The 26,648-nt window shown below is 43.8% G+C and overlaps 1 protein-coding gene and 1 long non-coding RNA gene across 13 annotated transcripts; one reads left to right on the top strand and one right to left on the bottom strand.

The window, feature by feature from the left end:
* Positions 1-215: 215 nt before the first annotated feature.
* On the bottom strand, positions 216-13,498 carry LOC113572070 (uncharacterized). Of its 3 annotated transcripts, none has more exons than XR_003410063.3 (3): positions 8,921-9,498; positions 3,820-3,995; positions 216-604 (listed from the first exon to the last, which is right to left on the bottom strand). It is a non-coding gene; the product is annotated as an uncharacterized LOC113572070 (long non-coding RNA). The 3 variants fall into 3 exon arrangements; XR_003410064.3 differs by lacking the exon at positions 216-604 and adding an exon at positions 9,509-13,498 and having other exon boundaries at positions 2,421-4,128; positions 8,921-9,006; XR_003410062.3 differs by lacking the exon at positions 216-604 and adding an exon at positions 9,509-13,498 and having other exon boundaries at positions 2,421-3,995; positions 8,921-9,006.
* On the top strand, positions 7,974-25,912 carry slc16a1b (solute carrier family 16 member 1b). Of its 10 annotated transcripts, none has more exons than XM_081707451.1 (7): positions 13,861-13,875; positions 14,139-14,171; positions 14,291-14,346; positions 17,497-17,780; positions 21,961-22,104; positions 22,397-23,197; positions 23,350-25,912. In XM_081707451.1, the coding sequence occupies exons 4-7, from the start codon at positions 17,564-17,566 to the stop codon at positions 23,589-23,591; spliced, it is 1,404 nt and encodes a 467-aa protein (XP_081563577.1). In that variant the 5' UTR covers positions 13,861-13,875; positions 14,139-14,171; positions 14,291-14,346; positions 17,497-17,563; the 3' UTR covers positions 23,592-25,912. The 10 variants fall into 10 exon arrangements, with proteins under 10 accessions (XP_026857134.2, XP_026857142.2, XP_026857138.2 ...); XM_081707449.1 differs by lacking the exon at positions 13,861-13,875 and adding exons at positions 14,489-14,633; positions 15,856-15,901 and having other exon boundaries at positions 13,882-14,346; XM_081707452.1 differs by lacking the exon at positions 14,139-14,171 and having other exon boundaries at positions 13,858-13,875; positions 14,286-14,346.
* Positions 25,913-26,648: the final 736 nt, after the last annotated feature.

Genomic DNA, 26,648 nt, shown 5'->3' with positions numbered 1-26,648 from the left:
CAGAAAGAATTTTTAAAAAGATATTTAGCCAATGTGTGTGTTTTGTCTAAAGTGGGGTGCCCTAGTCACATGCCAGCCTCTCAGCTGCAGAAAGGGAGAGAGAGAGAGAGAGAGAGAGAGAGAGAGAGAGAGAGAGAGAGAGAGAGAGAGAGAGAGAGAGAGAGAGGCAGGTGGGGTGGGGGGGAGAGAGTGAGAAAGAAAGAAAGAAAGAGAGATGTCTTGTTTTCCTTGATGCATGATAATAGTCATGGTGATAGTTTTAGGCATGCTTCTTGAAGAATGCTGTTTGTTATGCATCTGTAGTAAAGGTGTGATGTTACTATTGGCTGTGTATGTGTCCGTTTGAATCCATATCATTTGCATGAATGTAGTCTCAAGCACACCCTGCCATGAAGTGTTTACAGTCATTAGATTACAGGGATTAGGTGCATAGAACGGATCAGTGAACAGCTACACTGACCTTTGCTCTGAGCAACACAAGACCAAAATCCACAGAAAGACATTCAACCACAACAACAATAACCATTTATTGCAGAAGGGTCTGTTACAGTCGGCCCTGTTCCAGACAGATGACAGTAATCTGGCCATGCTTCATAGTCTAGCCCTGCAGTGTGTGTGTGAGAGAGAGAGAGAGAGAGAGAGAGAGAGAGAGAGAGAGAGAGAGAGAGAGAGAGACAAAAGGCTGAGTTTCAGAAAGTTTAGAACAAAACAGACATCCATACATTCCCACTTCAAATGGTATGCAGAAGCATCTTATGTTACTGTGTCTACATGGCTTTATTATTTAACCTGTGCAGTAATTTGGTTTTAGTCGTTGCATGGAACTCCCACGGGTATTTAGATTGGGACAGAATATTGTGTTTCAAAGCTTTAGGAACAGAGAGGTGCAGAAAGAAAGAAATTATCTACCGCTTGGTGTTGTTGCTTGTTTTGCTCGGGGATATTAGTGGATAAATCTCTCGCCAAAGGAGCAGATTGCCTATAGTTTTACATTCCACCCCACCAATTCATTGTGATAAAAACAATATGGATGGAGGACGAGGGTTGGGGGTGGAGGATGGGGGTGGAGGGTGGAGGATGGAGTGGGGGTTGGAGGATGAGGGTGGAGGGTGGAGTCGGGGTTGGAGGTGCAAGGTATATATGTCATACAGTTGTTCATGAGCTTTGATTTTTATGAGGCAGATTTAACATTTTAACATTTTAATTTATGGTCAGAGGTCATTTTAAGTTACGGCATTTTTGTACATTGCTAGACAAAATTATCTATTGGAAAAGAGTTTACTCATTTATTTGAAACTAATTTGAAATTCCATTGCTTCAACATTGGGTGAGACAGACTGGCTTGCAAGGGCAACAAAATGGCATACACACGGCCAGGTACTGGACACGTAGAGCTCTTACACACGGCCAAGTACTGGACACGTAGAGCTCATACACACGGCCAGGTACTGGACACGTAGAGCTCTTACACACGGCCAGGTACTGGACACGTAGAGCTCATACACACGGCCAGGTACTGGACACGTAGAGCTCTTACACACGGCCAGGTACTGGACACGTAGAGCTCTTACACACGGCCAGGTACTGGACACGTAGAGCTCATACACACGGCCAGGTACTGGACACGTAGAGCTCATACACACGGCCAGGTACTGGACACGTAGAGCTCATACACACGGCCAGGTACTGGACACGTAGAGCTCATACACACGGCCAGGTACTGGACACGTAGAGCTCATACACACGGCCAGGTACTGGACACGTAGAGCTCTTACACACGGCCAGGTACTGGACACGTAGAGCTCATACACACGGCCAGGTACTGGACACGTAGAGCTCTTACACACGGCCAGGTACTGGACACGTAGAGCTCATACACACGGCCAGGTACTGGACAGCTAGAGCTCTTACACACGGCCAGGTACTGGACAGCTAGAGCTCATACACACGGCCAGGTACTGGACACGTAGAGCTCATACACACGGCCAGGTACTGGACACGTAGAGCTCATACACACGGCCAGGTACTGGACACGTAGAGCTCTTACACACGGCCAGGTACTGGACACGTAGAGCTCTTACACACGGCCAGGTACTGGACACGTAGAGCTCATACACACGGCCAGGTACTGGACACGTAGAGCTCATACACACGGCCAGGTACTGGACACGTAGAGCTCATACACACGGCCAGGTACTGGACACGTAGAGCTCTTACACACGGCCAGGTACTGGACAGCTAGAGCTCATACACACGGCCAGGTACTGGACAGCTAGAGCTCTTACACACGGCCAGGTACTGGACACGTAGAGCTCTTACACACGGCCAGGTACTGGACACGTAGAGCTCATACACACGGCCAAGTACTGGACACGTAGAGCTCATACACACGGCCAGGTACTGGACACGTAGAGCTCTTACACACGGCCAGGTACTGGACACGTAGAGCTCATACACACGGCCAGGTACTGGACAGCTAGAGCTCATACACACGGCCAGGTACTGGACACGTAGAGCTCTTACACACGGCCAGGTACTGGACAGCTAGAGCGCTGACATACAGCCTAGAGCAGGTACAAGTTTTACAGTATAGTTGAAGGTGCAGAGGAAGGAGCAGGAAACTGATGAGTTACAGGACAGACAGGGGAATGGGGAATGAAAAAGCCAGCAGGGCAGTTGGAAGGGCCCAGTGGGGTGGAAGGTAAAGGGGGTGGGGAGGGTCAGGGAAAGTGCTCATTAAAGTAGGTAGAGGAAGGTACAGGTGAGGCAAGGTCCTCTTCTGAACACTTAAACAAGCAGATAAGCAGATAAAGAGGACAGATGTCGCTTCTTATGGCTATTTATGGACCTGTCGGAGTTCCAGAGAGAGTGAGACAAATAGGAAGACCGAGAAGCTACTACAGCCATTTAACAGTTTTTGCTATTACTATTCGTAGTGAATGGTATTAAAGACAATTTCAATTTGCAATAGCACATTTATCTTTATAGGTGTTGATGTGTTTCGTAGTATTCTAAGGTGTGAGGGAGTGAGAGGCGAATGAAAGTTGTGAGACTCTTCTCCATAACAACTCAACTCGAGTGAACTTGAAAACAAAAAGCTGACAATGCATAGCTTTGGCAATAGCTCAGTGCGTTTGGTAAATGCAGGCAGAGGTGATGGCTCCGGGCACACAATGACTGGCAATTTTCAGCACCAACGACATTAAATAACAGGGAGAGCAAAAACGGGACAAACAGGGAACAGGTGTGTGCAATAATAAATTCACTTAACTAGTAAGTGGGTGATTGGGACCATTGCAGGTGTGATGTGTATGTGTGTGTGAGTGGACTTTTTCCTCCTGCTGGGTGCCCATGACACAGTATTAGGGTGATAAAATCAAACTATTACCTTTTATGGAATTAGTAATAGTAATAATTAACAATTAGTATTAATCGATTGCTGATGAAGATGAAAGGGAACACAGGATGCAATAGCATTAAGTGTTGCTGTGATGTAATGAGGTGTGCAATCAAAGAAACGGCAAAATGCAAGGCTGCATGCAGAAAATAAAAGGCATTTAATCAACAAAGAAAACAGCACCTAGACAGGGTCATGAACACCAGAACATGTGATCACAGCCCGGCTCACAGGCCTATTTATACCATTTATACCAGAAGCAGATTAACTCAGAACTCTGAACTGCAGATCCTGGACTGATGGACTACGTGGCAGGATCTGGGACCTGGACAGAGACAGGTAGACTATAAGCCAGAGGAGGATAGTTCCCACAGAGTTGGGAGCAGGTGCCAGAACTCTGACAGGGACTAGGGCAGCCTGACCTGGAAAAGGGGCGTGGGTCCAGCCGTAGGCTGAGAGGCAGCACAGGTCAGGCTCCAGGGTTTAGTGATGGCGATGCCATCCTGGGAGCTTGGCATAGCATAGGCCTTTGAGCCGGGCGTAGCACGGAATGCAGCGTAGGGGGTAGCAGAGGAGGTACCATCCCAGGCACAGGGCGCTGTTGAGACGAGGGCAAAGCAGAACATCATTAGGAACTGCATCTGTAGGAGGAGTGTCTGCCCAAGGGTCTGGCACTGGAGGATCTGCCTAAGGCGCACCAGGTGTGCCAGCCACGCCCTTGGCACTCACACCTAGCATGGGAGAAAGCGAGAGAGAGAGAACCTGTTAGACAGACTCCTGGGCACAACCCGGAGCCAACCAGACCACCAAAGACACTGGTCAGCCCTAGGAGGTCCCCACCCAGGAGCCTCTAGCCCCTTCCCAAGAAATTCCAGGGGGGACTCCCTATTCCAGGCACAAGGAGAGCTGGGCCACCAGTATGGGACAGAAGGAGGCTCTGGCCCAGGAGCAGGATCAGGCTGGATCTTATTACAGAATCATCGGGCCAGTTCGATGATTCTTTGGCTCCATCACCTGAGCACTCACAGGAGATGCTGTCTGCTCAGGCTGGGGGGAATCGCTACACCAGGCTTCCTCTTCTTCCCCCAGAGGAGCAGATCGAGCTTGGAGCAAGCGTGCCTCATACCTGCTCAGGAAAGCAGTGAGCTGGTGGAATCCCTCTTAAGCAGCTCATCTCTCATGTCAGGCAGTTGACACGCTACGTGCCATTTCACATCACAAGCCTGCTCGGGGTTGTCAGGTTGGTCCATCCAGAAACAAACTCCTGTGGAGGGTCTGTCACATGGCTAGAGGGTGGAGGAGTGGTGCATGCCAGTCCTATTACAGTGTTTTTGTCGTGTGTGATATATACTTTAGTATCATTAATAGTATATAGTTTAGTTTAGTATAATTTTGAATTCATATTTCATAAGGTGTCACATTTGGCAAGTATATCTAATCAAATGTAAACTTATCTAATCATATAATGTTGCCAATCAGCAGTGAGCTTTACATCTTTGTTGCCTTATATATATGCTGATATATGGCTACCTATGTATTGATTATACATCTGTGAACAAAATATCTAACTGAAAAGAGAATATAATTTGATATAAATTCAGTTATGAAGTTAAATATATTAGCTTGTAATGACTACAAAGGACAGTTGGGCAGAAGTAAAGAGCTGTTGAAGGACCAGGTAATGTATTAAAGGGCAAACAAAGATACCAAAACATGCAGGTAAGCAGGTGGCAAAGGCTAAATAATGGAATAGGTCAAAAACTGACAGGAATGTCAAAAAAGCAAATGGTGCAGACTAGAAAAGGTAAAGGGCTAAGATAGAAAGCGGGAAAATAAAGCACATGTGAAGTGGCAATTTAAGGAGCAGTTAAAGTACAAAAAGGGTAACAACGTAAGACACAGAAAAAGGGAGGTGCAGGTAAGGCAAGTTCCTGTCTGGGTGATTAGAAAAGACAGATGAGCAATTAACCATGTCTTCTTGACCTCTTTATAAGGCCTGTATGTACACTTTGGATTCTGATGCAGAGGATCTGAAACCAGAGCATCTGAAACCAGAATACAACTTTCTTTTAGACTGATGCTATAGAGAGAAAGAGAGAGAGAGAATGAGAGAGACCTGTTTGCCCACATTTTTGGTACCTGAACATGCTTGGACCGATAGGTAGATTGTGATCTGCCCAATATATTTCAGCTTGCTCTCAGCACACACTGAAAACATTCCTTAATATACCATCTGTTGAACCTAGAGTGCTGAACCAAGAATGCTTGTGGAAAAAGACGTTCAGACAAGCTGATTCTGAAGCAAGCATCCAAGCAGTGGAGCCTCTCTCAGAGTAAAAACACAATTATAGAAGTACTTTTAAAACATGTATGAAGATTAAATTAAGGTTACAAATGTTAGTGTTTAATTAAGATTGAAATCAAAGTTACAAAATAAGCTCTTGAAATACAGTTGAATACGAAGGACATGATGATGGAACAACAGGACAGTCATCACTGTCATGCAGCACTCCCGCTAATAAGAGAACAACAGATCACAACTCAATATCCCAGAATTCCTAAGAGAGCACTCGCCACACCAGCAGATCGTACTGCCCAGAATAATAAGCACAGTCACCTGTTGCTCATTATTCTATCCTATAAAGATTTTTTCTCAGTCACTGTGAGTATTGCCACAATTCTAGTTCATATTGGGAATTTATTCTGTTCTACCATTTTCTATGTATAATTGTTTACATGGTCGATTCTAGTTTTTGGATTCATTCACCAGTGTTCTGTTTTGCACTATTTATTTTAATTTTTTTAGATTTCAGATTGTGTTTTGAATATAGCTCTGACACCCTTTTGGTTTACTGCTTTGTACTTTTACAACTACAGAGACTTTTGCATTAAATCCTCTATTCCTTTCTGCAAGCATCTGACTGTTCACACCAAGAGCCTAATCAATTATTAAAAGGGTATGCAACATTAAGAGGGGTGGGAAATGCATGTGTAAGTGTCATGCTTTCTTCTACGCATCCGATTTGTATATTACAGGCCATTATCACAATAGATATTGTGGGGTAACATACAGCAATATACTCAAAATGTCCCCATCAATACAATGATGTTAAAAATATAAATAAAAATGGTCATGAACAATAGGAGGGGCGGCAGGGACTTGCGACAGCAGCCTTAGGAAAAAGAAAAGTACGTTGAGAGCAGCAGGAAAATGAGTATAGAAGTATACTTTAGTACGTGAGATGAGCCAGTGTTTCTTGATATAATAACTGCCAGTAAAATCTGAAGCTGTCAATAATGCATTCTTGAACATCAAGGCGAGGAATAGCAGCTGGTTATTGATAATATTTGGTAAACATATTATCGATAAAATCATTCACTCTGGTGCGTTCAGAGTACAGAGAGAGTATGAGGATGCTGACAGGTCAGGCAGAGCCGGTGGCATGGAGGTGGGTGAGATGCCGGAGAAGATGGGACCACGGGAAAATAAGAAAGACATGGAGAAGAGAAGAGATGGTTGGAGAGGAGAAACGAGCTGAGCAAAGGTGGAGATGTCAGGAGAGGAAAAACCTGAAGACGAAGACGAAAAGAACTGATGTTCAGTCCATGGCTACGGCCCTGGTATTTTAACTATGCTTGTTTTGAATATCGTGAACGATGCGTAATAATAATCTTTGTACTACTGTGTCCGTGTTGTTAAACCACTCCTAGACCAATCGCTGAATGAATCGGTGAGTGAGCCTAAGGCCCTAGCCTTACTCTTGAACATTAACACGTCCATAGGCGTAATTTGCACTGGGGACACTGGCGACATCGCTGCACCTGAAATGGCTGGTTTTGTCCCCACCGTTTTTTGAAAGTGTATTCTGAGAATATTGGTGTTTCGTTTACGAGCGGTCGTTGCTTCACTGTTTAAATAATAATTCGAATGGTTTTGCTTCTTTTAATCAATAAAACCAAACGTGTAGGACTATTGATGGCCATCAGAAAGCGTCCGTGCTTATATTGCCACACGATGCCGAGATAACAAACGCGGCACAACGAACATTTCGTGAAACGAAACAAATTACTTTTAATCGAAATAAATAGAAGGCGCCTGTGCCACAAATATAGGTCATTTTAAACAATTATGCTGATACTGTAAACGCAGTCATATTAACCTTTAACGAACCTCTTCTGTATAACACCATTATACAAAACTTCTGTCAACGAAGTTTCTGAACTATTGAATTTTCCTTTCCAAGATAGCATAGCCATGTTTTCTAAAGGTTTGTATTTTTTTTTTATGTATTAAAGTTTTGTATTTTTGCATAATAAACAGCAAATCCTTAAGCACCAATTTAATGAAAATCTCTGTAAGATTCGTGTTCTAAGTTGCATTGTTAATGGAGATTGTCTACAGGCCTACTAGTCTCTTTTAGTCTTGCACCAGGCTTAAGCCGTTACCTCTAATCGACCTTGTAAACAACGTGAAACATGCGCCTGATCCGTGTAGCTCAAAGCGCCCCGGCAAATCCCGCAAACTTGAATCTCCAAACGCACCGTAATTGGAAATGGGAGCTCCGTGCGCATGCGCAGATGAGGCTAAGGCCATGCCTACAGTGTGAGCCCAAGTTTCGGCATACCTATGTACACGTCCACGTAGAGGCAGGATCGTCGGGTCTTATGGTAATAAATACATAAGATAGCCCACCACTGGACGTCGCGATTCAAAAGGCAGGTACGTTGCAGAACGAAGAACGCGAAGGAAAAAAAATATATATATATATATATATATTTGTGTTTTTTTCCCTAGACACTGAGCCAACTCAGCTAGCTAGCTAGATAACGCGTTAGCTGTCAGCATCCTTGCTTCTTTCTTTGATGGCTAACCAGCTATATAAGCGGAGTACTAGCTACGAACATGAATGAATCTGGATTTTTTTTTTAATGGTTATTTCCACTGTATTTAAAAGCAACGTTCTACCTTTTGAATTAACTTTTGTGCCAGTGATTAAGTACAGCTACCATTAGCTGCATACATCACCAGCGATGCCGCAATGCGTATACCTGTGCGCTTTGACTCTAACTTGGGTATTTATAGCTATCATTGCTGGATAGTAGTAAATTGGTGGTCAATGTGGCTGAGTTCTCCAGTAAACCCCCGAAGCATAGCCATTCGCTTGTGGTTTGGCTGGAAGTGGGTATCTCAGTCGCGCTTAAACGGACGTGCTCACCGTGCTCTCGCCATGCGGAGCGTGTCACGAGTTTATTGACGCTAATAAAGTACATTCAGATATTTAGGCAGGGTTTTTTTTGTTTTGCTTTCTATAATTAGAGTTAACACGCCAGGAATGTAGCTAACTATCGAAAATGATTCCCCACCCTCGCTTGAGGACATGTATCCTCCATTTCGCACCGCGTGTAAGTTGCTCGTAGTGTGCGACTTTCCAGCGTCCTCTCGGCGACAAGGTGAACCTCGCGTTTCCTGTTCGCTAGGCGGGTTTGGCTTTTATTGGACCAATAAAAGTTTGGTTACTTTACCGCTATAAGTCGCCGTTGAGTTGTCTCTGTCTCACTCGAATCATCGCGGTGGTCTCATCAGGCATGGTCTCAGCTTCTCTGTGCTGCTGTTTTGAAGTTTGGATAGAGGAAGGTGGTTAGGGATCATGTAGTAACTTTTGTTTGCTGTACTAAAAGGGCCATGTAGTCAGCCCAAGTGGGAACTCGTCTCTATAGTTAAGTGAACAAAGCAAGTTATAATTAGTTGCTGCTCTATTAGTAGTAATCCAACACTGAGATGGGGTTGATTACAAGTGTGTGATCGGGCCTGGTTTATGTATGGAAAAGTTCTGACCTAATCTGAGTCATCAGGTCTTGCTTTAACTCTCCCAGTAGAAGTGAGAGATTCTAAGTCTCTTAGTAACTGAATCAGAAACAGTACTTATCTATGTTTCCCACAGAATCTTGACCTGCTTTAGTTGTGAATTCAGAAGTGACTGTGCAGATACAGACTTTGGAGGAACAGATCTTGATTAATGAACCTTTTAGGCAGTCAGACCCAAGACCATTTAAATCCATTTTATTTGCCTACATCTAGTTGCTTGATGGACAGACATGTGGTCACCTTACCAAATCAGATCCACCTGAATGAAGTGGGTGTTGCGTCTCCCTGGTGTGTGCTGTGGGCAGAAGGACAGCAGTCTGTTGTTAGCACTGTGTGAATGCCAGAGGCCAGCAGTTGCACTTCGCTTTTAACTACTAGACTTTATTCTTTTGTGCTGCTCCTTGATTTCCTAACGGATGGGGCAGCAATGGGTGTATGAGCTTCTTGGCGAGGGTATTGCCCTGGTCTGTAGGAGGCGTGTGTTGTAGAGAAATGCACAGGATGGGAGGCTTTAGAGAGCAATGGCAGAAGAGAGGTCACGGCCTTTGGCTCTGCAGACCTTTCTGTCGGTGGTCTTTCAGGTCATATGGGTTCGTTCACAGCACGGCTCGGTTTTCTATGTGTACAGAGCTTCCAGAACTCCGAGTTTAAGCACTAGTGGTGGGCTGGAGGATTGTCCAGGGGAGAGGAATGCGGTGAAGGAACAAGCGAGTTCTTTCACTGGGCCCGTTTATAGTATATCAAACACCAGCCAGCCATTGTACTCAAGTAACATTCGTTCTGTTACTAGACAGACACACGGAGCTGTTTGGGAGTAATTGAACACTTTGGGTGTGTCTGCATTTTTCTTCAAGGAAATACTGAGGTTGTGCACTTTTTCTAACCTAAAATTTTGAGCTCTTCTCCCCTTCTCAAAGTTCGCTTCTGATCTTTTTTTTTTTTTTTTTTTTTTTATTAGACTGAAGCGTTATCATGTTGTTCATTCTTTCCAGGCACTTGCAGGAAGTGCAAGCTTCCCGTTCCTGTGCCGTTAGTGCTGCAGATGTTTTGGTGTCTGCAGGTACTTGTATGAGGCTTCGGGCCTGCTTCCCTTTTTTTTTACAGTTGTGGTTGCTTTTCGCGAAAGTTTCCTAAATGCCACTGTCTTAGGATCTGCAAGCTGCACATATCCACCCACCAAGCCATTTATAGCTCTGGTGGCTATATCTGCTTGGGGAGAAATATCTTAATTATCTTAATTATAACAGTATCTCCATATGAACTGTTTGGCAAAAATTTGCAGTCATGTTGCTGAACGATATAAAGATCACTCATCCTTGTCTCTACACTGATGTGCTGTTGTGATGTCAGTCATTTCTGTTCACAAGTTTTTATAATAATTATAATAATGATAATGTTGGTCTAAAATAACTAGCATAATCTGTAAAATTTAGAAATTTTGTTTTTTGATTTGAGTATTGCACCAAATACATGTGGTGAGTGCAGCAGTCAATTAATTTTTTTAGCAGGATATTGGCAATAGGGTTTTTTTTATTACACTATCACAGAAGGCTACAATATGCAAACTTCAAATCATTTTCTGTGTGTGCTTTGAAGGCCTTGACCAATTGGTCAGTGGGAGTTTTTATAAATCAGTGGCTTTAAAAATCATTGAGATGCCTAATATTTTTTTGCAAACCAATATTATAGAAAACCTGAATGTACAGTAAAACATTAACACATCTTATGTGTGTGGGTGAGTGTTCAGTGGGAGTTTTTTAATAGAATTAACATGATCTAATAATTTTTTTTTTTTTAATGCAGGATAATATAACCTTGTCATATCGAGCTTTCACCAGTGTGTTTGCATATTGCTTTATAAAATGTAGTTTGATATAAGCAAATGTAGTTTGCTTATATCGAGTAACCCTTGAACATGTCTTTCCGGAGTTCTTAGCTGTACTCGAGTGCTTATATTGTGCTATCTAGTGTGAGTGTAGTTTTCAGTAATGTGAGTGTGTGCGCTCCGTTCACAGCAGGCTGCATGCTCAGTCATTACATAGCAGTCACCTGCCTGACCTTGATCTAGTCATGCCCCGTGCACACCCCCTGCAGAGGCTCCACCCTCCAGCCTCTGCCCACACTCTGCCCACTTTGGGGTGCTGATGTCCTAAACAGCAATTCCAACCCTTGCTGCACTTCACTGCCATTTATCTTACTGTCCAAATGCAGTTTGTGGTGTCTTTGTCCCAGCAGTGGAATACTAACGGACTTTGACACCGCGAACAGCAGTCTTCGAGCAGGTAGCACTGTTTTGGAAAGGTCACCTTCAGCTTGGATCTAATTCGAACCGGATCGGACTGGATTCAAGCATCTCAGCATGGCGGCACTTTCTCATCTCTGAGGAATCCAGATGGCAGTGGTTCAGAGTTTTATCAGGCACTCACTCTGAGCAAATGGCAGCGCTGATAGGCTAGACTCCACCCTCTAGAGCCAGTGTATAAACAAGACGTCCTTTTAAAACTGCTGTCAAATGACCGTAATGGCACCGTGAAAGCAATTCTTTCTGTTGAGATATCGAGATATTACGTGGTGCCTTGCTGGTTCTCATCCAAGACGATGTATAGGGCGGATTAATGATCTGAGTCTGGAGCAAAAAAAATCAACTCTAATCTTAACTGTTTGTATGTTCTGCAAGTGATGAACTTTATGCCATTCTTCTCTGAACTGCCCTACTTTTCAGTAAAATTGGTAATAAATCTTAGCAACAGAAGTTAACACCATTAAGAGAAGGAGATCATATAAAGATTACGACTTTAGTGATCCCCTCGGGAAAATTAACTCAAAGGTGAGTCAGTGACAGACCAAACAATAACTTTTATAAACAAAAAGGCCAGACTTTTGTTGTCTTCCATAAGTAAGAGCCCAGAATTAATTCCTGGTATAAATTCTGCCCCTTTTGGTAGAGCTGTTCTAAGGGAATGCACATGAGACAAACCTCCTTTCAAAGGAGGATCACTGGTGTGTTTTGCGTTTTTGTTTGTCAAATTTGTTATTGAACTGCTACAAGAGTCATTATGGGACAGCCCTTCATAGTGAGCAAAGTGGAGTAATATTTTTGAAATGAGCTGTAGTTCTACTTTGTGCTGAAGCAGTTGTAAGTGGTGTGCATCAGCTGGAGCCTTACTGGCGGAGGACCATGCAGGCCCTGAAAACTCCCTCCCTGTGTGTCTGAGAGACACACTACGAGGGACTGTATAGAAAGAGTGATGAATACAATTGACCACAGTGTCTTGCTTCTGTGTGGGAAATGTAGCACAAATTTAGGAACACACTTTCATTACTTGTAGACAAATCTCGAGATTCTGGAAATTCATAACTCAGCAAACTGGCAGAATTCTTAACATAAAATTAAAGAGATGACGGTTTATTTCTACAGGCACATTTACATCATACATTGTTTACTGGCGTGTTAACACCATAAACGTCTTGACAAGTTATTACTCCTGGCTGGGAAGTGTTTCTCCTACCCAGATATTAGGGACGTGCTCGTAACTCTGCGCTGTAGAATGAAGAAATGTTTGATACTTCCTCATGAAGTTATCTGCAGTGAGCAGAGTGACAGCCTATAGTTTATGAAAATGTACGGACTTGTTGGCTCTGAGCTCATAATTATACTAAAAGATTAGTATTCCTTACACTGAAAGTCTCTGTAAAACCAGATTGTGTGAAACTTGCCGAGAAATCTAAAGCAAAGTGCAGTGCAAAGCATCACTGTAAATTGTAAAGAATGTAAATAGTTTTTATTACTATTTGATTTATTTATTCATTTACTGTCTTCTTCCTTAAGGATGGTCTTGTTTGGGGTTTTCCCAGTTTTAGTTGAAGAGCTTTTTATATTGCAAATGTAATTATTGCAGTATTTAAAAGGTAAATAAAATCAAGCAGAATTTTAAAGATAGAAATTCCTCAGGATACCATTCAAGTAAAATGAGTTCAGGTCAACTAGCGACTAATTTGCTTTGACTTGCTAGAAATAACAGGCTGTAGAGCTTTGTGAAGTACTCAGTACCCACGTAACAACCCATTTCATATCAACCAAGGGTATGTTCCCAAAGCCTGGCCAGTGTGGCCTCTGCTTCTCCAAACACCACTCGGCCTGAACACACATGTTGTTGTTCCTGTGTGTTCTTGGCATGGAGTAGCATGTTTAAATCGCGTTAACCTGGGGCAGGCATGTCTCGGATATCTGCAGGTGGCCCGAGGTCTTGCTGCCTTATGGGTTTTCTCAACAGCAGGGATGGGCTGAAGAACACACTGTTCTGGGTGTGTTTTTGGCAGTGATATGGAGCCTTTATAGGGGAGGTTCTGCCGTCCTACTGACATTTGATTGGTGCCTCGCCTCCTCCGTTGGGGCTGGAGGGTCTCGGGGCGGGGCCTGCTGACTACCCAAGTGTGTGTTTGGTGATGTGGTCGTAACAGATAAAAGCATTGAGGGAACATGGAGAGCTGAGAGGAAGAACCTTCAGGTGGGACTCATTCTTCATTTGTACTGCCATAGAATTTTGCACTTTTGATCCCGATACACCGTGTGAATTCAGGTTAGGGGTAACTCAGGGATTTGGATGTAAATGTAAGTATACTGGTTCCAGTTCTTTTTATGTGGAGGAATCCCTGAATCTCACATACGTTTACTTTGTTTCTGCTGCATGTATTCAGCTTGTCTGACGAATCATTGTTTTCTCCACTATGGCAAAATTTTTAAATGATAATTGTATTCCTAGTGTGGAAATTAAGGAAGAAACCAGCCACAGATCTAGAACAGAGGACCTCAGTTCAGGACCATGATTTCAAAATTGTCTTGGATTTTGTAATCACTCATTTGTTCATTTCTAGGTGTGTCACAGCATTCGATTTGCAGCCAAAGAGGTCTAAGTATTTCAGATTTAAAAAAAAAAAAAAAAAAAAAATGTTGCCTGACGGTGACTTACATTAACCATTCAGTTAAACTCAAAATCCCTGAATGTTTTTTCCATTTTAAAGTACAGAGTCCAGGGAAGATGTCTGCACTAGAGTCATTGATTAGGCTGTGGAGCAGAACAAGGTGAAAGTTCTCAAGTTTCAGTATGGCTTGTAGAAGCCTTTGCTAATCTTGACACAGCAGGGCTACTTGGTTTGCCCAGGTTGTATGTGGATGAATGCTAGTCAATGTTCTTTTATCTTCATTCATTTGAATACCTTTTGAGAAACCCGATGCTCTGCATACTTTGAACCGTACCTCTGTGGACTGCCGGAGCTGAAGATGTCACGCTAGCACGAGCTGCCCTCAACTGCCGGTGCTCTGCTTTTGTGTTCGGGGTTCAGACGTCTGCATTAGCACAGCTGGTCCAGGTCAGCACAAACGGGATGCGTGAAAGCATAAACCCATGGCCAAGCTGAGCCAGTGTTTCTCAGAAGGGCAGTCTCTGCCGCAGCATGGCTTGACCTCTTTAGTGACGAGTAAGCTCACGCACGGGTAAACATGCTACCATGCGCCGCTCGCCTCTACAGCTTTTCTCCAATCAGCAGTTAGTACGCCACCAGCTACAGCCTGACGCTGCACCCTGCGGTCAAGAGTCACTCTGTTGAAACCTTGAGTAATTGCTCTTGGAACAGTAGGTTAAGCCTCGGTCACGTGCGCATGTGTACTTGCGCATGTGGAGTTAAAGGCATAGCTCCTGGAGTGGCATGTGCGCGAATATTTTCCACAGGGGAACAAAATGTGCCTGTCTGTTTTAAAACAGACATGTGATTCTGCTATACTTGGGGGGGGGGGGGGGGGGTTGTGTGTGCGCGCACGTCTACATGCAGGTTTCGTATAAATAGCACAGCATGTGCAGTAACGGCTATTGTCAGGTTTTTCCTCTCCCATGTCTGGAGTTGTATTAGATTCCAAGAGCCTGAAGTTACTGTGCACAGGGTTGCTCAGTAGTCCACATTATTCATTACTGCAATGCATTTATTTTATTTTATTTTTTTACATTTATAGCATTTAGGTGAAGTTTTTATCCAAAGCGATGTACAGTCATGGCTGAGTACATCTTTGAGGAAGTGAGAGTTAAGGGCCTTGCTCAGGGACCCAATAGTGGCAACTTGGTAGTGGTGGGGCTTGAACTGGCAACCTTGCAATTACAAGTCAAATTGCTTAACCACTGAGCTACCACTGCCCTAATAAACTGGAAATGCAGCATTACAAGTCTTAAGTTGTTCTTATCCCTGAACCCAAGATGGGAGTACAGCCATCTTGGAGTGTAGAGTTCCTCAAAAAAAAAAAAAAACTGTATGTGTGCAATAAAAATAAATGTACACTCCTAGTTGATTGCATGTATTTCCGTCTTGAGTTCAGGGACAGGAAAACTGAGACTTTTCCAACTTCTTATTGGAGTTGTATTCAGCTACATATTGTGAAGGTGTTCAGTGATGTAGAAGAATACTTTGAATACCATTTTTCAGTTGTAAATGTGCTGAAGATACATTATTCTGACTTGGCTATTGTCACATGAGACAGAAGAAAAATGTTAGCAATGGCTAATGATGCCAAGTGATGTGTTCAGTTCAGGTTTTTTCCCCCCAGAGGCCCAGAGAATTGAGTCTACAACAGCGTGCATTTGGCAGTCTTGGTAGTATAGCCTGCACGTCCCAGACATGTTGGATGTGTTCCGAAATACATGCCTGTACACACATGCACGTGTGCATGCTCATGCTTCTGCAGTTTAAAACAAACACTCATGCAAACATTCACACAGGATCTCTGTATATTGGCAGTGCATGTGTTTGTTTAGTTTGATAAAGTGGGAGTTCTTCACACTAACGAAATCAAAGGTCATGTGAGCCTACCCCACCTCCGCAGCTCCCCCAAAGCAGAAGTCTAATGATACCGTATACTGTGTGCTTCTGTGAAAGACGGGGCTTCCACGTCTCATTATTCTGAAGTGCCGTCATTATGTCCCACGTGGGTTTTATACTACGAAGCTGCGGGGTTTTTTTGTTCAGCAGCTGAACTAAAGGTTTTGTAAACTGTCCACAGTTACTTCAGTAAGCAACTCAACAGAAGGTGATGGATTAAAATGACTGCAACCTTTTTGCTTGGCATTTCCAGCTGTGCCGCTCACCTTAAACTTTGATCAGCCATCAACCATTCTTAGTCCTATGCAAATTAATAATTAAATGGTTAATGAATTAACAAATTGACATCTGACATCCAGCTACAGGAGACAGTTGACGGAGCAGCAGCTGCTGAAAAGTTCAAAGTACTTTTCCCATGTTCCTATTCTGCCAAAGATTATTAGGCCCGAGGATGAGTGAAGAAGTGCATCCTGGGAACTCTCTCAGAGCTTGGACCCCTCATCCTTTAGGATGCATTTTAAAGCTCTAGAGAAATGCATTGGGTCTCCGGGTATTGTTGTGTCTAATATATGGACTCTCTTTCTTCAATGGGTTCTGCTTTGGCACTGGGCTTCACTGCTGAAGTGAACTCAATGTGCAGTGAGGTGTAATGTTCCCTGGCATCTTGCCACTTGGACATACCAGCCTGACTCCTGGCATTCATTCCTGGCTTAATTTCATTCACCTCAGCTCAGCTAAAGGGGATCTGTACGTGTTTTAATGGCAAGAGGCTCTCCCAGGGACGGGCGTTTGTGTGTGTTCTTGTGTGTCTAATGAGAACGCAAGGAGCACTTAGGAAGAGGCTCACAGCTGCAGGTAGGCCCACTCCCATACACGCAGCCCTGTTGCACAACTCGGGGGTGCTGCTGAGGTCTGTCCTGGGGCAGGGCTGGGAGAGAAGACGTTAAAGGATTACTGCCTCTTTTTTTGTTGTTGTTGTTGTTTTTGTTCTGTGGTTTAACTGATCTTGAGTATGCATTTTGTGTGATGTAGCGGTTAAACATTGCAAATCTAGATGTAATGATCTAACTACGTCCTGTTTATAGCATGTAATCCATCGGTGTACTTTGTGAAGTCAGACTGTTGTCGGCACGCTGTCTGATCACGGTTTGCACTTTTGTTTTGCTACTGCTCATATCGGCTTGAGAGCAAAGCCCAGTGCAGTGCTTGAATGTGTGATGCCTTAAATATTCAGGAGCTCTAAAACACAGTTCAGTGTGTTTTCATTTTATAGGCTTACTTCTCTCGTTATTTAGCTTTATGTAACAACTGTTTACTGTATTCTGTATGTAACTAGTGATATTTTTCTTTCTGTCCTTCTGTCTCTCAGACCGACCAAGACCCTCACCTGACCAAGCTCTTCCTCATCAGTGTTGCCCACGTGATCGTACTTGGCGATGCCTCCAGCAACAGGCGGTCCGGTGGGGTACACCCCCCCAGAGGGAGGCTGGGGATGGGCGGTGGTGGCAGGGGCCTTCATCAGTATTGGCTTTTCCTACGCCTTTGCCAAGTCCATCACAGTCTTCTTCAAAGACATCGAGGTGATCTTCAACGCAACCAGCAGCCAGGTCTCCTGGATCTCATCCATCATGCTGGCAGTTATGTATGGCGGAGGTCAGTCTGTCTGTCTCTCTCTCTCTCTCTCTCATCTTGCTTGCTCTTCTTTCAAGGCCCCGTTGCTGTTCCACTACAGTGAAATAAAATAACCAAACGCGCCACCATGTTTGTGTTTGACCTGTCCTGCTGTGACGTGCTGCTGGACGCATATCCATGTATGCATGTTCCAGAGATTAGGGGGCTTCTGGATTTCATCTGTGGATCTGTTGATTCAGCTGTAGTCCTGCTTGTTAAGTGAGGCGTCTTGCGGAGACACTGCCGGCTCCACGCCTCTCCTCATGTCAGGGCTGTGTAGCTGGCATGGGTGGTGCAGCACATTCTTGGCTACATAAACCGGCTTCCAAATCTGAGGCAGTGGCTGAGCTGACGTGACAAAATGTCATGTGAGTTTAGGAACTGGAAGATTTTCTGTTTCCTCTTTTTCGTCTGTTTAAAGGTTTTTTAGAACCAGAGATCTAAATTCATTCATTAAATAGTTTTCTCTTCTTATGTGGAGCACTTTGAATGGCCGTTGTGTGTGAAAGGTGTTATTTAAATAAACTTGCCTTGCCTAAAACGGTTCCTAGTCAAACATACACTCACAGAGCTCCATTTGAGTTTCCAATTTAATGTACTAATTTTTGTTTTTGATAAATTACCATTATTTCTGATTAAATACAAATGTGAATCAAACTTTTATTTAAATTTAATCATTATCTTTTGATGCCAAGTACATAATGCAGAAGTAGAAGTTTAGCATCACTTTAAACCTACCAGCTTCTTATTGGTCTTGAAATGTGCCAGTGTCCTTGGTCTGCTCGCTTGGGGCAGAGATCTGGCTCCAGCACTGCACTGGTTCAACTGACTCAGCTTAAACCAGCATATGAGCAAGACAGAAGTCACAGGCACATTTTGTGGTGGTTGTCATGGGAACATGGACTTCCTGTGAAATGTAAGCCCTCCCAACTCATTTAAGATGGCTGTGAGAAGCAAAGAATGTTTGAGGTAATGTGAGTAAAATCTGCAAATATCATTTTCTCAGACTCCTGCAGTTTTTAGCTGCCATCTTATCCCTAGACCACAAAATACACTTGAAGTATGCACACGCGCGCGCACACACACACACACACACACACACAGATACGTTTGCATGGATTCATAATGTGGGCTTATTTCTACTCTTTCAGCCCAAATCGACATGTATAAGAACGTGCCTGTAAGCCTGATGGTGTTCTAGATGTATTCTCTGAAGAAGGTGGTGGGTGTATCATACAGGATTCGGGCCTCTCGAGTGAGGTCCTACTCAGCATTAGTGTGAATATTACACACGCACATTTCAGCACATAGTTGCCCTACCACTGACTTGCTGTGACTGCATCGGTGACTGTGACACAGTAATGCCAGTCAGCGGTGCGCTTTCAGCCATAATTATCTACTTGTATGTACTGATGCAATTCAAGACTCCCCCGCCCCCTGTATTTTTTATTTCCTCTTTGTTTTAATCATTGTTACATTTCCCAGAATGCATTTTAAACGGTTTAAAACAAATACCTCCTACGAAAACCTTTTTTTAATGCTTGATGGAAACCATGTAGACAGCCTGTCTCCTGATTACTTCTTTGTGACGCGTGCGTGTGCTTTCAGAAGCTACGTGTCTCACAGAAACCACCTCTCTGCGCCCGCTTAGGAAGCTGCTACGCGCTCTGCACTCTGAGCATAAGTGTTAGCCGTGAGGCCTTTGAGTGCAACTGAAAGCAGGGCCTGCTGCTCCACTCACATGGCCGCTCACCTGCTCTGACTGCTGCTCGCGTTTAAATTTGATGACGTGGTGCGACTTTGTACAGACTTTTTGTTGTTGCGGACATGCTCCCATGATTTCTCTTGCATCAGAAACACCAATGGCAGAAGAGTAAACGTGCTGTTTCTGAGTGATTACTTCACAGGGAACATATTAGTGTACTGGTTTGACCAGTACACTTCACTTTGGGTGAAGTGCAGCAAAGTACGTGGTACAGGAAGTGTTTCTGTTCAAAATGGATGGATTGTGGTCTGTCCAACTGGAGAGGCGGGACTGGAGTGTCGGTACTGTCCCATCATGTGTCCAGGGGTTCTGGAGACCATGTGTTATTGTTTGTTTGTTTGTTTGTTTTAGTGAAGTGATTTCACAGGCTGCACTCTTCTCCAGAGGTTTACCCAACCACACACTGTGTGGGTAAACCCCTGAACTAGCTGGATAGTCATCTGATGCAAAAGCCAGAATCTGTCCATATACCTTTTTGAAAAGAGCGAGTGTATTTGCGGGGGGATCCGGTAGGGTCGATTCATGGCTGTGCGCGAGTGGTGCTTTCCCGGAGGGGCCGGAGAGACGCGGAGGCATCATGCCTCTGTCTCCCTCATGCAGGCAGCCCAGCTGTGCTTTTCTCTTTAGACTGGAGGAGACGCAGCAGTACTAATTCAAGGCTAATTTATGCTTAGTTGGTGCACATGCTTTGCATAAACTGATGTAATGACTTTCATTGGCACTAGTGTTCTCAATTCTGGTTTGTTTGTTTGTTTTTTTCTTTTCATTGTAGTCAAATGTTGTTGTTGGTTAGCAACAGTCAAGGAATAATGAAGGATGACTGGTTGAACAGTGCTTCGTTACGATCACGAAAGGCTTTTGGCCACAAACCTGTCTGCTAGTTGTTATGATTTATACCAGCCATTTTTGCCCCAACAGTCTGGATATACCCCACTTGGTGTGATTTACTTCATGTTTTGGTAAACGTTTGCATGGAACGGTTTCACACATTGTAGAAGGATCAGAGTATGCTGCCTGCAGTGAGGCTGATAGCACTGTACAGGGAGCTCAGGAATAGGGGGGTGTGTGTGGGGGAGTGCGCGTGTGCGCACACACTGTGTTTGCTGGGGCTGTTTTGATTAGTTGAGTTTGGAACCCTTTTAAAGTGCTGTTTGGAGCATTGCTTTATAAGGCCTTGGTGGCGTAACACCACGGAAAGGGTGGGGGGAGAGAGAATCACATGCACCATTGTCTTGGATTAGAAAAGAAAGTTTGTTTGGTCCAGTACAGAAGCAGAGCAAGCCTGTCGGGATACATTAGTGCATTCGGTGAGTGATTGGAGAACCAGCAGACTGCCCTGGCCTGTGATTGGCTGTGTCCCCGGGTCCTTAGCTTCCTGGCCCATAGTTCGAGGTTGCCCAGACGTGGCACCAGTTGCATTTGCTGCTGTGTGATGATGAGCACAAAGGCACCTCTGAGCAGTTTTGCGGCAGCTCTGCATAAGATGTTTGTTTTAACCGAGAGACGCAGAGAGCTGAAGCAAAAGCATGTAGGCCCGTCTCTGTTTAAACAGACACTAAATGAATTGGCCTAACCAGAACAGGATGATTTGGTGCCAGTTTTGTGTGGGGGTGGGTGGCTTTTTCACATGAAGGAAGGCCATATTGAGTGCAGTGACTTGCAACTTCTTAGTACCAAGTGCCTGAAAGTGTAATATCAGTAGTGACATTTTACTGCCATCTAGTGGTGAAGTAGACAGAAGAAATAAAATCCCTAATGTGGGTTTAGCAGATTCTTGCTTTACTCCTCACGTTTTTCTATCGTGAGTTGCAGTAGGGGAGTCTGGCCTCCGAGGCACAGTCAGTAGTTCACAACAAAGTAATTTAATTCTAAGACAAAGGCAGGGTATTGGCATTTCCTTGCTCTTGATCCTGTCCATAAAAGAGCTTTATAAACTAATCAGGTGAATCTCTCTCTCTCTCTCTCTCTCTCTCTCTCTCTCTCTCTCTCTCTCTCTCTCTCTCTCTCTCTCAGTGAAAGATGAGGGAGTGTTTTGGGTTTTTTTTATATATAATTTATTTATTTGAAATGTGTTTGTATGGTGTAATTGATTTAATAAAGTGTATTGTGAAAAATCTTTCTCTCACCTTCTACTGGATAAGGATGCGCGCTGCAGTGGTACATGGCACATTGACATCCACAGAAAGACTAGATATTGAAGTTTACATTTTCAAAATAACACTATTTAAAAGAAATGTCTTGTTCAATGGAAGTGTACTTTAGTGTATGCACAGGAAGGCGAGTGCCTTTTTAAATGTGCTTTGTATATGTAGCAGGTACATATTTAAATATAATGACAAATGGACAAAAACACATCTGCTGTGTTCACTGTTTAATCCGCCTCTGTTCTCCATACAGGACCAATCAGCAGTATTCTGGTGAACAAGTTTGGCAGTCGACCAATCATGATGATCGGAGGCTGTCTGGCTGGATCAGGATTGATTGCTGCATCCTTCTGCAACACAGTAGAGGGGCTGTACTTCTGTGTGGGAGTGATAGGGGGTGAGCTACTTTCACTTCAGTCTGTCATATAGTAATGATGCTAAATTAAGCCAGTCACATAGTGACCATGATTTGAACTGATTAGACATTGTAAGATACATAAAAAACACAATAATCTGTTTTGGGATAATTTGTGGAATACTTGGTATTGATCTTCAGAAATGCTCTGCTATGAACCTTTAGTAGAAACAGAGCCTTTAATAGAAGTGTTGTACAGCAATTGTGATTGTTGTGACCAGTGTTGCCCTGTCATGATCACTACCACCGGCATCTTGTCCCCTCCCACCCCAAGGTCTGGGCTTGGCGTTCAATCTGAACCCGGCCCTGACAATGATCGGCAAGTACTTCTACAAGCGGCGACCCATCGCCAATGGGATCGCCATGGCTGGCAGCCCGGTCTTCCTGTCGACTCTGGCACCACTCAACAGCTGGCTGTACGACCGCTTCGGCTGGCGGGGCAGCTTCCTGATCCTGGGCGGTGCGCTGTTCAACTGCTGCGTGGCCGGCTCTCTGATGAGGCCCATCGGGCCCAAACCCCAGCCGGCCAATGCCAACCCAAAGGAAGACGGGGGTGCCAAGGAGCTTGAGAGAAAGACGATGATGCAGAAGGTGAACAGCTTCCTGGATCTGACGCTCTTCATGCACCGCGGCTTCCTGCTCTACCTCCTGGGCAACGTCATCATGTTCTTTGGCCTTTTCGCGCCGCTTGTCTTCCTCAGCAACTACGCCAAGAGCAAGGACATCTCTAAGGAGAAGGCAGCTTTTCTGCTCTCCATCCTGGCCTTCACAGACATGGTGGCGCGTCCATCCATGGGCCTGGTGGCTAACACGCGCTGGGTGCGCCCACGCATACAATACTTCTTTGCCGCATCGGTGCTGTACAACGGCGTGTGCCACCTGCTGGCGCCCCTCTCTGTGGACTACGTGGGCTTTGCCATCTACTCCGTGTTCTTCGGCCTGGCGTTCGGCTGGCTGAGCTCTGTGCTCTTCGAGACGCTCATGGACCTGGTGGGCGCACAGCGGTTCTCCAGCGCCGTGGGCCTCGTCACCATCGTGGAGTGCGGCCCGGTTTTGCTCGGACCCCCGCTGCTGGGTAAGCATAAGTGGATGTAAGGGTGGGTAACTGTTGTAGAGGGGACACCAGTGTCCTCCTGTAGTCTCTGTCACCATGGGCACTGCAGTTTCTTGGCACTAGTCCAATCAGTGCATCCGTTATGTTTCAACCCAACGTTGTGTCTCTCGCAGGGAGGCTGAATGACATATACAACGATTACAAGTACACGTATATGGGCTGTGGCATCGTCCTGGTCGTAGCCAGCATCTTCCTGTTTGTGGGCATGGGGCTCAACTACCACCTGCTGGACCGAGAGCGCAGGGAGGAGGAGAGGAAAGCCAGCCTGGCTGCCAAGGTCGCCGAGACCAATGTGGACAACGCAGCCGACGTAGGCATGCCACTCAAGCCAGCAGACGAGGACAGTAGTGTATAACGTGCCGGATACCCCTAACCCACACAGACGCACATGGCTGCCAAATAGCCATGTTTTCCAGTACTGACCATCTGCAATAAATGAGCACCGGACAATTTTCTTTTACTTTAAATGAGAAATGTACAGACTAACGAGTCACCTAGGTCCACCTTTCCCGCTCTAATCGTCCATATGTAAGCTTTGGAGCTCTGGACTTCCCTGCCCTAATTTCACTACTTATTCTGAGTTGCAGCTAAAAGATTACTTCGCTGCTTGTTCTCTGTATAACTTTTGTACCATCATTTACACACACTGCTACAAAAAAAAAAAAAAAAAAAAAATCATACACACTCCACCAGAGTAACACTTTTATTCCCCACTAGAAGTAAATGCTGTTGACCCATCTGAGCCACCATACATATGTACATCTGTGTTTTGGGGCATTTGTGTTCACGTTTGAAGTGCAGCTGCAAGTTGAGCTACGTGTATTTAAACATGTATGAAACGGGTCTGGAAACGTGTACACGCATCTTTCAAACCGGTGCATTTACAAATGTTGGCTCCATCTGGAGCTTAGCTTTGGAATTTTCTTTAGCTTACGTTGTGTGTTTGTGTAAGAAATGATACTCAGGCTGACTGCTTTTAGTTTAAAAAAAAAAAAAAAAATTGTAAGAGAAACCACAATTTGTCAGGATAAATGGTCCAGTGTCTTCATTCTGAGTGGCATTCGGGATGAGTTTTTCCCCCTCACAAGTGTTCCTGACATTTCTGCACAATAGCCATGCTGCCCTCTAGTGGTTCCCAGCAGTAATCGGCACCAAGGAGAATCACCTTTCTGGCTGGTACTTTTTATAGTTAATAACTTGCCATGATCGTAGCAATAATCTGGGTTTAGATCTTTTGGTATCGTGCACAAATATTTATGGATTTCCGTTTTGTTTCGTTATTTCTCTCCATGAGGAATTTGCTACATAGACACGATATTTGAAAGGCTGACCACATTTGTCTCTTGGTATTCATAGTCCTGTGTGAAGGGTTGTAAGATTTTTTTTTTTTTTTTTTGCCTTTTAACAAGGTGCCTTATTTGTTGTGCCCTCTGGTTTAAACTTTATAAAAGTTACAAGTCCAAGGCATTTCTTAAAATCTCCAGTAACATATTAAATGCTAACATTTTTAACCATTTTTTAGAAACTGGTATTCTTGCTTTTAAATTTCCTAGTACGATGGCAAGATTTATTTACTTGTGATATTCGAGACAGGAACCGCAGATGCATGACTGTAGCTCAAATAATGTTTGAGAACTGACTGAACACCCAAATCCTCAACCTTCAGCCTCGAGATAAAGGACCAAGGGTATTTTTTTAACCTGTTATGATCAGAGCTGGTGTTGTGGCTTCGCTAGCAGGACACTAAATGGAGTGTAATTAGTCCTAGATTGTCATGCATGGTTGATTCTTCAAGGAGCTCGTTTCATTTTAATTTGGATTTATTTTTTCTTCTGATGCCCCACAGAAATGTCACCTGCCAACCCGGCCTATATACCAATTTTCTTGTGTTCTGTGTTGTAGTCTCCAAACATCTATACTTTTGAAGATGTTTTTGTTAGACGTTTCTCTAGAAGATTCACTGTTACAGGTGGAAGGGATTGCTAGTGGGGAAGTCATTTTCAGTTGTTGGTGCACTCAAATGTGCATGGTGGGTTTTTTTTGTATTATTGTTTAAGTGCACTTTAGTCTCTTAGAAAATGATCAGTCAAATAGTTTTTTTTACCCTATGTTGTTTAAGGAATAGTGGATCAATCTTGAGGGCTGCTATCTGATGACTCCAAAATAATGCTTGTGAACCAGTTTTGTGCAGAGATTCGTGTGCCTGTTCTGTTGATGGCAGCCCCAGGGAATGAGTTTAGAGAAGTTTATTGCTGAACCATATTTTAGTTAATTGCTGTTAGACAAGAATTCAGAAGTGTGTTGCTTCTAGCTGTGGCTTTGATATTCTGCGTGAGAAAGCAGATACACCATGCTTCCAGTGTTTCATTCAGAATGTAAACAGCTGTGCGTCGCAAATATCAATGTCCAGCAGTAGGGCTTTTGAAATACCTCCCTACATGAATACAATTGGCTTGGAGTCCTGTTTTAGCTGACAGCTATCTAAAGGAGCACATGTTACTGTAGTAAGGGGGTAAAGGGGTTGGGGCTTTCAACAACAGGGTAGTTTAATCTTGAGGGGAGGGTGGGTGTAGTTTTGTAATGGACATGGTAAATTAAAATGTCTTGTTATCCAGGTGTGATCTTGTATGTTTGACTTTTCTGAGTAGTTAATCAATAAACTATTTTTCAAAAGTAGATGTGTGTGTGTGTGTGTGTGTGTGTACAAGTATGCATGCTGCTTGGGGTTGAAATCTCTGAAGATTTCAGGTGAGTAACTACAATGTACTGTAGAAAAGATGTAGGGATATTCAAAACTATAGTGAAGAACACAATTTGGATGTTTCAGACAGGTCCTTCATCAGCTGTGTAAGCAAAGTGCTTCTACAATTGTAGGTTCCTCCTACAAGAAGCACAGCTTGGTACACCCAATTAAAGTCTGATATGGTTTGTTGTTTGGATATTTATATTCAAAATATTTTTAAACAGTGGTTCAAGGTGTAACCCTTATGTCACATGACCATGAAGTGAGGTTTCAAATGCTTGACCTGGTAGCCAGCACTAACTAGCGGCTACTGCTAAGTTGTGCCGTCGGCTAAAAGGGACCAAATAAGGTCGGGGTCTCATAACTTAAAATTTTAATGGCCAATCACTTAATAAATTCAAATTGTTGCCAGTACTTAATGATTTAGCTGATGTTGCTAAGCTTGCTAAAAATATTCTGACAAGTGGCCCAATTTACCCAAATTCACACTACATTAAAAATAAGAATCAAACCCAGTATGCCTGATCCTGTATTAAACTACAGGGGTGGATGTCTTTTTTTTTTTTTTTTTTTTTTTTTTTTTTTATGGCTCTGCATTTACTTTTTTTTTCTTATATTAGCAATATGACACAATTGATTTTTCTCTATAGTTTAATCGAAGATTTACAA

This window comes from Electrophorus electricus, chromosome 25, assembly GCF_041902795.1.
Source record: "Electrophorus electricus isolate QZ-2024a chromosome 25, ASM4190279v1, whole genome shotgun sequence".
NCBI lineage: Eukaryota > Metazoa > Chordata > Actinopteri > Gymnotiformes > Gymnotidae > Electrophorus > Electrophorus electricus.
The sequence above is the reverse complement of the archived record's forward strand: the minus strand, read 5'-3'. Positions and strand labels throughout refer to the sequence as shown.